Genomic DNA, 10,071 nt, shown 5'->3' with positions numbered 1-10,071 from the left:
GTGGAATGAGTGTATAGTGTGGAATGAGTGTATAGTGTATAGTGTGGAGTGTATAGTGTATAGTGTGGAATGAGTGTATAGTGTGGAGTGTATAGTGTATAGTGTGGAGTGTATAGTGTGGAGTGTATAGTGTATAGTGTGGAGTGTATAGTGTATAGTGTGGAGTGTATAGTGTGGAGTGTATAGTGTGGAGTGTATAGTGTATAGTGTGGAGTGTATAGTGTGGAGTGTGGAGTGTATAGTGTGGAGTGTATAGTGTGGAGTGTATAGTGTGGAGTGTATAGTGTATAGTGTGGAGTGTATAGTGTGGAGTGTGGAGTGTATAGTGTGGAGTGTATAGTGTATAGTGTATAGTGTGGAGTGTATAGTGTATAGTGTGGAGTGTATAGTGTGGAGTGTATAGTGTGGAGTGTATAGTGTGGAGTGTATAGTGTGGAGTGTGGAGTGTATAGTGTGGAGTGTATAGTGTATAGTGTGGAGTGTATAGTGTATAGTGTGGAGTGTATAGTGTGGAGTGTATAGTGTGGAGTGTATAGTGTATAGTGTGGAGTGTATAGTGTGGAGTGTATAGTGTGGAGTGTATAGTGTATAGTGTGGAGTGTATAGTGTGGAGTGTATAGTGTGGAGTGTGGAGTGTATAGTGTATAGTGTGGAGTGTATAGTGTGGAGTGTATAGTGTATAGTGTATAGTGTGGAGTGTATAGTGTGGAGTGTATAGTGTATAGTGTATAGTGTGGAGTGTATAGTGTATAGTGTGGAGTGTATAGTGTGGAGTGTATAGTGTATAGTGTGGAGTGTGGAGTGTATAGTGTATAGTGTGGAGTGTATAGTGTATAGTGTGGAGTGTATAGTGTGGAGTGTATAGTGTGGAGTGTATAGTGTATAGTGTGGAGTGTATAGTGTGGAGTGTATAGTGTATAGTGTGGAGTGTATAGTGTATAGTGTGGAGTGTATAGTGTGGAGTGTATAGTGTGGAGTGTATAGTGTATAGTGTGGAGTGTATAGTGTGGAGTGTATAGTGTGGAGTGTGGAGTGTATAGTGTGGAGTGTATAGTGTATAGTGTGGAGTGTATAGTGTGGAGTGTATAGTGTATAGTGTGGAGTGTATAGTGTGGAGTGTATAGTGTATAGTGTATAGTGTGGAGTGTAGTGTATAGTGTGTGAGTGTATAGTGTGGAGTGTATAGTGTATAGTGTGGAGTGTGGAGTGTATAGTGTGGAGTGTATAGTGTATAGTGTGGAGTGTATAGTGTGGAGTGTATAGTGTATAGTGTGGAGTGTATAGTGTGGAGTGTATAGTGTGGAGTGTATAGTGTGGAGTGTATAGTGTATAGTGTGGAGTGTATAGTGTGGAGTGTATAGTGTATAGTGTGGAGTGTATAGTGTGGAGTGTATAGTGTATAGTGTGGAGTGTATAGTGTATAGTGTATAGTGTATAGTGTGGAGTGTATAGTGTGGAGTGTATAGTGTGGAGTGTGGAGTGTATAGTGTGGAGTGTATAGTGTGGAGTGTGGAGTGTATAGTGTGGAGTGTATAGTGTATAGTGTGGAGTGTATAGTGTGGAGTGTATAGTGTATAGTGTGGAGTGTATAGTGTGGAGTGTATAGTGTATAGTGTGGAGTGTATAGTGTGGAGTGTATAGTGTATAGTGTGGAGTGTATAGTGTGGAGTGTATAGTGTATAGTGTGGAGTGTATAGTGTATAGTGTATAGTGTATAGTGTGGAGTGTAGAGTGTGGAGTGTATAGTGTGGAGTGTATAGTGTGGAGTGTATAGTGTATAGTGTGGAGTGTATAGTGTATAGTGTGGAGTGTATAGTGTATAGTGTGGAGTGTATAGTGTGGAGTGTATAGTGTATAGTGTGGAGTGTATAGTGTATAGTGTGGAGTGTATAGTGTGGAGTGTATAGTGTATAGTGTGGAGTGTATAGTGTGGAGTGTGGAGTGTATAGTGTGGAGTGTATAGTGTGGAGTGTATAGTGTGGAGTGTATAGTGTGGAGTGTATAGTGTATAGTGTGGAGTGTATAGTGTGGAGTGTGGAGTGTATAGTGTGGAGTGTATAGTGTGGAGTGTATAGTGTGGAGTGTATAGTGTATAGTGTGGAGTGTATAGTGTATAGTGTGGAGTGTATAGTGTGGAGTGTATAGTGTGGAGTGTATAGTGTATAGTGTGGAGTGTATAGTGTGGAGTGTATAGTGTGGAGTGTATAGTGTATAGTGTGGAGTGTGGAGTGTATAGTGTGGAGTGTATAGTGTGGAGTGTATAGTGTATAGTGTGGAGTGTATAGTGTGGAGTGTATAGTGTATAGTGTGGAGTGTATAGTGTGGAGTGTATAGTGTGGAGTGTATAGTGTGGAGTGTATAGTGTATAGTGTGGAGTGTATAGTGTGGAGTGTATAGTGTATAGTGTGGAGTGTATAGTGTGGAGTGTATAGTGTATAGTGTGGAGTGTATAGTGTATAGTGTATAGTGTGGAGTGTATAGTGTATAGTGTGGAGTGTGGAGTGTATAGTGTATAGTGTGGAGTGTATAGTGTGGAGTGTATAGTGTATAGTGTGGAGTGTATAGTGTGGAGTGTATAGTGTGGAGTGTATAGTGTGGAGTGTATAGTGTATAGTGTGGAGTGTATAGTGTATAGTGTGGAGTGTATAGTGTGGAGTGTATAGTGTATAGTGTGGAGTGTATAGTGTGGAGTGTATAGTGTATAGTGTGGAGTGTATAGTGTATAGTGTAGGAGTGTATAGTGTGGAGTATAGTGTTAGTGTGGAGTGTATAGTGTATAGAGTGTATTGTGTAGTTGGGAGTGTGTATGTGTATAGTGTGGAGTGTATAGTGTATAGTGTGGAGTGTATAGTGTATAGTGTGGAGTGTATAGTGTATAGTGTATAGTGTGGAGTGTATAGTGTGGAGTGTATAGTGTGGAGTGTATAGTGTATAGTGTGGAGTGTATAGTGTATAGTGTATAGTGTGGAGTGTATAGTGTGGAGTGTATAGTGTGGAGTGTGGAGTGTATAGTGTGGAGTGTATAGTGTGGAGTGTATAGTGTATAGTGTGGAGTGTATAGTGTGGAGTGTATAGTGTATAGTGTGGAGTGTATAGTGTGGAGTGTATAGTGTATAGTGTGGAGTGTATAGTGTATAGTGTGGAGTGTATAGTGTATAGTGTGGAGTGTATAGTGTGGAGTGTATAGTGTGGAGTGTATAGTGTATAGTGTGGAGTGTATAGTGTGGAGTGTATAGTGTGGAGTGTATAGTGTGGAGTGTATAGTGTATAGTGTGGAGTGTATAGTGTGGAGTGTATAGTGTATAGTGTGGAGTGTATAGTGTGGAGTGTATAGTGTATAGTGTGGAGTGTATAGTGTGGAGTGTATAGTGTATAGTGTATAGTGTGGAGTGTATAGTGTGGAGTGTATAGTATGGAGTGTATAGTGTGGAGTGTATAGTGTGGAGTGTATAGTATATAGTGTGGAGTGTATAGTGTGGAGTGTATAGTGTGGAGTGTATAGTGTGGAGTGTGGAGTGTATAGTGTGGAGTGTATAGTGTATAGTGTGGAGTGTATAGTGTATATAGTGTGTGGAGTGTATAGTGTATAGTGTATAGTGTATAGTGTATAGTGTGGAGTGTATAGTGTGGAGTGTATAGTGTGGAGTGTATAGTGTATAGTGTGGAGTGTATAGTGTGGAGTGTATAGTGTATAGTGTGGAGTGTATAGTGTGGAGTGTATAGTGTGGAGTGTATAGTGTGGAGTGTATAGTGTGGAGTGTGGAGTGTATAGTGTGGAGTGTATAGTGTGGAGTGTATAGTGTGGAGTGTGGAGTGTATAGTGTGGAGTGTATAGTGATATAGTGTGGAGTGTATAGAGTGATATAGTGTGGAGTGTATAGTGTAGAGTGTATAGTGTATAGTGTGGAGTGTATAGTGTGGAGTGTATAGTGTGGAGTGTAGTATAGTGTGGAGTGTATAGTGTGAGTATAGTGTGGAGATGTATAGTGTGGAGATGTTATAGTATATAGTGTGGAGTGTATAGTGTATAGTGTATAGTGTGGAGTGTATAGTGTATAGTGTATAGTGTATAGTGTATAGTGTGGAGTGTATAGTGTATAGTATATAGTGTGGAGTGTATAGTATATAGTGTGGAGTGTATAGTGTGGAGTGTATAGTGTGGAGTGTATAGTGTATAGTGTGGAGTGTATAGTGTATAGTGTATAGTGTGGAGTGTATAGTGTGGAGTGTATAGTGTATAGTGTGGAGTGTATAGTATATAGTGTGGAGTGTATAGTATATAGTGTGGAGTGTATAGTGTGGAGTGTATAGTGTATAGTGTGGAGTGTATAGTGTGGAGTGTATAGTGTGGAGTGTATAGTGTATAGTGTGGAGTGTATAGTGTGGAGTGTATAGTGTGGAGTGTATAGTGTATAGTGTGGAGTGTGGAGTGTATAGTGTGGAGTGTATAGTGTGGAGTGTATAGTGTATAGTGTGGAGTGTATAGTGTGGAGTGTATAGTGTATAGTGTGGAGTGTATAGTGTGGAGTGTATAGTGTATAGTGTGGAGTGTATAGTGTGGAGTGTATAGTGTGGAGTGTATAGTGTATAGTGTGGAGTGTATAGTGTGGAGTGTATAGTGTGGAGTGTATAGTGTATAGTGTGGAGTGTATAGTGTGGAGTGTATAGTGTATAGTGTGGAGTGTATAGTGTGGAGTGTATAGTATATAGTGTGGAGTGTATAGTGTGGAGTGTATAGTGTGGAGTGTATAGTGTGGAGTGTATAGTGTATAGTGTGGAGTGTATAGTATATAGTGTGGAGTGTATAGTATATAGTGTGGAGTGTATAGTGTGGAGTGTATAGTGTGGAGTGTATAGTGTGGAGTGTATAGTGTATAGTGTGGAGTGTATAGTGTATAGTGTGGAGTGTATAGTGTGGAGTGTATAGTGTATAGTGTGGAGTGTATAGTGTGGAGTGTATAGTGTATAGTGTATAGTGTGGAGTGTATAGTGTGGAGTGTATAGTGTGGAGTGTATAGTGTGGAGTGTATAGTGTATAGTGTATAGTGTGGAGTGTATAGTGTGGAGTGTATAGTGTGGAGTGTATAGTGTATAGTGTGGAGTGTATAGTGTGGAGTGTATAGTGTGGAGTGTATAGTGTGGAGTGTATAGTGTATAGTGTGGAGTGTATAGTGTATAGTGTATAGTGTGGAGTGTATAGTGTGGAGTGTATAGTGTATAGTGTGGAGTGTATAGTATATAGTGTGGAGTGTATAGTGTATAGTGTGGAGTGTATAGTGTATAGTGTGGAGTGTGGAGTGTATAGTGTGGAGTGTATAGTATATAGTGTGGAGTGTATAGTGTGGAGTGTATAGTGTGGAGTGTATAGTGTGGAGTGTGGAGTGTATAGTGTAGAGTGTATAGTGTGGAGTGTATAGTGTATAGTGTATAGTGTGGAGTGTATAGTGTGGAGTGTATAGTGTGGAGTGTATAGTGTAGAGTGTATAGTGTATAGTGTGGAGTGTATAGTGTATAGTGTGGAGTGTATAGTGTGGAGTGTATAGTGTGGAGTGTATAGTGTGGAGTGTATAGTATATAGTGTGGAGTGTATAGTGTGGTGTGTATAGTGTGGAGTGTATAGTGTATAGTGTGATGTGTGGAGTGTTAGTGTATAGTGTGGAGTGTATAGTGTGGAGTGTATAGTGTATAGTGTGGAGTGTATAGTGTGGAGTGTATAGTGTAGTGTTAGTGTGGAGTGTATAGTGTGGAGTGTATAGTGTGGAGTGTATAGTGTGGAGTGTATAGTGTTTAGTGTGGAGTGTGTATAGTGTGGAGTGTAGTGTATAGTGTGGAGTGTATAGTGTGGAGTGTATAGTGTGGAGTGTATAGTGTGGAGTGTATAGTGTATAGTGTGGAGTGTATAGTGTGGAGTGTATAGTGTGGAGTGTATAGTGTATAGTGTGGAGTGTATAGTGTATAGTGTGTAGTGTGGAGTGTATAGTGTGGAGTGTATAGTGTGGAGTGTGGAGTGTATAGTGTGGAGTGTATAGTGTGGAGTGTATAGTGTGGAGTGTATAGTGTGGAGTGTATAGTGTGGAGTGTATAGTATATAGTGTGGAGTGTATATGTGTGTGTGTGTGTATGTGTGGAGTGTATAGTGTGGAGTGTATAGTGTTGTGTGTGGAGTGTATAGTGTATAGTGTGGAGTGTATAGTGTGAGTGTATAGTGTATAGTGTGGAGTGTATAGTGTTGGTGTGTGTGGAGTGTATAGTGTGGAGTGTATAGTGTGGAGTGTATAGTATATAGTGTGGAGTGTATAGTGTGGAGTGTATAGTGTATAGTGTGGATAGTATATAGTGTGGAGTGTATAGTGTATAGTGTGGAGTGTATAGTGTATGGAGTGTAGTGGGTGTATAGTGTGGAGTGTAAAGTGTGTTGTGTGGAGTGTATAGTGTATAGTGTGGAGTGTATAGTGTATAGTGTGGAGTGTATAGTGTATAGTGTGGAGTGTATAGTGTGGAGTGTATAGTGTATAGTGTGGAGTGTATAGTGTGGAGTGTATAGTGTGGAGTGTATAGTGTATAGTGTGGAGTGTATAGTGTATTGTGTATAGTGTGGAGTGTATAGTGTGGAGTGTATAGTGTATAGTGTGGTGTGTATAGTGTGGAGTGTATAGTGTATAGTGTATAGTGTGGAGTGTATAGTGTATAGTGTGGAGTGTATAGTGTGGAGTGTATAGTGTATAGTGTGGAGTGTATAGTGTGGAGTGTATAGTGTGGAGTGTATAGTGTATAGTGTGGAGTGTATAGGTGTTGGGAGTGTAGTAGTGTGTGTATAGTGTATAGTGTGGAGTGTATAGTGTGGAGTGTATAGTGTGGAGTGTGGTGTGTATAGTGTGGTGTGTGGTGTGTATAGTGTGGAGTGTATAGTGTATAGTGTGGAGTGTATAGTGTGAGTGTATAGTGTATAGTGTGGTGTGTGTATAGTGTGGTGGAGTGTATAGTGTATAGTGTGGAGTGTATAGTGTGGAGTGTATAGTGTGGGTAGTGTGTGTATAGTGTATAGTGTGGAGTGTATAGTGTGGAGTGTATAGTGTGGAGTGTATAGTGTATAGTGTGGAGTGTATAGTGTGGAGTGTGTAGTGTTGTAGTGTGGAGTGTATAGTGTGTGGAGTGTATAGTGTGGGTAGTGTATAGTGTGGAGTGTATAGTGTGGTGTGTGATAGTGTGGAGTGTATAGTGGGTGGAGTGTATAGTGTGTGTATAGTGTATAGTGTGGATTGTGTAGGTGTAGTATAGTGTGGGTGTATAGTGTATAGTGTGGAGTGTATAGTGTAGTGTGGAGTGTATAGTGTGGAGTGTGTATAGTGTGTAGTGTTAGTGTGGGTGTATAGTGTGGAGTGTATAGTGTGTGAGGTTGTGTAGTGTGGAGTGTTAGTGTGGTGGTGTGTAGTGTAGTGTGGGTGTTGTAGTGTGGAGTGTATAGTGTATAGTGTGGAGTGTGTGTATTGTGTGGTGGTGTATAGTGTGGTGTGTGTGTGTGTGTTAGTGTGGAGTGTATAGTGTGGAGTGTATAGTGTATAGTGTGGAGTGTGTAGTGTGAGTGTATAGTGTGGAGTGTGTATAGTGTGGAGTGTTAGTGTATAGTGTGGAGTGTATGTGTGTAGTGTGGAGTGTATAGTGTGGGTGTATAGTGTGGAGTGTATAGTGTGGAGTGTATAGTGTATAGTGTGGAGTGTATAGTGTTGAGTGTAGAGTGTATAGTGTGGGTGTGTATAGTGTGGGTGTGTAGTGTTGGTGAGGTGTATAGTGTGGTGAGTGTATAGTGTATAGTGTGGAGTGTATAGTGTGTGTGGTGTGTGTAGTGTGTGTGTGTATAGTGTATAGGTGTGGGTGTATGTGTGGAGTGTAGTGTAGTGTGGAGTGTATAGTGTTTGGTAGTGTGTTGAGTGTATGTGTGTGTGTGAGTGTGTATAGTGTGGTGTGTATAGTGTGGTGTGTGTTGTGTATAGTGTGTGTGGTGAGTGTATAGTGTTAGTGTAGTGTGTTGAGTGTATAGTGTGTAGGTGTAGTGTATAGTGTGGAGTGTTGGGTGTTTGTGTGGTTGTGTTGGTGTGGTTTAGTGTGGGGTTGTGGTGTGGTGGTGTGTAGTGTGTGGTTTGTGTGTGGTGGTGTGGGTGTATGTGTATAGTATTGGTGTTGTGTGGAGTGTATAGTGTGGAGTGTATAGTATATAGTGTGGAGTGTATAGTGTATAGTGTGGAGTGTATAGTGTGGAGTGTATAGTATATAGTGTGGAGTGTATAGTGTATAGTGTGGAGTGTATAGTGTGGAGTGTATAGTGTATAGTGTGGAGTGTATAGTGTATAGTGTATAGTGTAGTGAGTGTATAGTGTAGGTGGAGTGTATAGTGTGGAGTGTATAGTGTGGTAGTGTATAGTGTATAGTGTGTAGTGTATAGTGTGTAGTGTATAGTGTGGAGTGTATAGTGTGGAGTGTAGTGTATAGTGTGTAGTGTTAGTGTGGAGTGTGTTAGTGTGGAGTGTATAGTGTGGAGTGTATAGTGTGGAGTGTATAGTGTATAGTGTGGAGTGTATAGTGTGGAGTGTATAGTGTATAGTGTGGAGTGTATAGTGTGGAGTGTATAGTGTATGGTGTGGGGTGTTGTAGTGTGGAGTGTATAGTGTGGAGTGTATAGTGTATAGTGTGGAGTGTATAGTGTGGAGTGTATAGTATATAGTGTGGAGTGTATAGTATATAGTGTGGAGTGTATAGTATATAGTGTGGAGTGTATAGTGTGGAGTGTATAGTATATAGTGTGGAGTGTATAGTGTATAGTGTGGAGTGTATAGTATATAGTGTGGAGTGTATAGTATATAGTGTGGAGTGTATAGTATATAGTGTGGAGTGTATAGTATATAGTGTGGAGTGTATAGTGTATAGTGAGGAACAAACCTTTACATCTCTCTCTCTCTCTCTCTCTCTCTCTCTCTCTCTCTGTCTCTCTCTCTCTCTCTCTCTCTCTGTTTGTGAGTCAGTGTGGTTGTTTATTAAAAGTGAAGCTTATCCAGCCTCAGTGGTGTGTTTTATGTGCTGAATAAATACGTCATGGTGATGAACGACGACTCTGACAGGACAAGGATCATGTTTCTCTCTCTCTCTCTCTCTCTCTCTCTCTCTCTCCACCTTGAGAATGATCCTGCAGAGGAAATGAGGAGGGAACCCCCCTCAGGCTCTCTCTTATTACACACACACACACACACACACACACACACTGAGAGCCTCCTCCATACCCACGTCCGGTTTAAAAGGGCAGTGGACACAGTGTTCACTCTGCACAGAGAGACTGTGGGTGAGATAAAGAGGTGTGTTCGATCTGAGCACTGTGAGTGTGTGTAGCATGTGTGTGTGTAAAGCTCTGTTCCTCCTCTGGATGTTCTCGCTGCTCGGCAGGAGAGGATTCGCTTATAATTATGAGGATTATTCTGATTTCTCCTATAACGACATGACAGACGGAGATCAGCAGGAGCGTGAGTCAGACTTCACTCTGTCTTTCACACTGATCAGTGAATAATCGCTTCTCTAAACACAATAAATGATCAGAATTCACTGATGGTTTATGCTATAGATGTTAAATCGTTGATATTTGTGATGAAAGCGGGCTCTCTGCTGAGCGTTCTAACTTTAAACATCATTACAGAAGTTTATAAACTATTATAAAGTGAGTGATTCACCAAAGAGTCATTTCTAAAAACCAGGGAATCGATTCATAGGCATTAAATGTTCATTGCTTGTTAAAGTGATTCATGTCGATTCATGAAAAGCACACATGACTCACAAACTGATTCATTCATTTCAACTGACTTGTTCAAGTGATTCAAATGAATCGACTCACTTTAGTGCGTTATGAACAAATTCTTTCACAAAACACCACGTCTGACTGATGAATAATTCATTTTTCAGTCAACAGACACCAAATAAGTTCATTTACTTCAGTGTGCAAATACTTTATGCATGTAAACATGTGGGCGTGGCTTAATTCTGAATACTGGGGAGTGTTGAATCAAATGAAGTTTGATTCGGTTAAACAGG

The 10,071-nt window shown here is 40.6% G+C and overlaps 1 protein-coding gene across 1 annotated transcript in view; it reads left to right on the top strand.

Moving 5' to 3' along the window:
- The first annotated feature begins 8,791 nt into the window (after positions 1–8,791).
- LOC131355631 (pentraxin-related protein PTX3-like) overlaps positions 8,792–10,071 on the top strand; it is a 2,533-nt gene continuing 1,253 nt past the window's right edge. Inside the window, exon 1 of the mRNA XM_058394037.1 lies at positions 8,792–9,509. Coding sequence (XP_058250020.1) covers positions 9,380–9,509 — 130 coding nt within the window. The 5' untranslated portion in view covers positions 8,792–9,379. The remainder of the gene's footprint in view (positions 9,510–10,071) is intronic.

This window comes from Hemibagrus wyckioides, linkage group LG07 (assembly GCF_019097595.1).
Source record: "Hemibagrus wyckioides isolate EC202008001 linkage group LG07, SWU_Hwy_1.0, whole genome shotgun sequence".
Lineage (NCBI taxonomy): Eukaryota > Metazoa > Chordata > Actinopteri > Siluriformes > Bagridae > Hemibagrus > Hemibagrus wyckioides.
The sequence above is the reverse complement of the archived record's forward strand: the minus strand, read 5'-3'. Positions and strand labels throughout refer to the sequence as shown.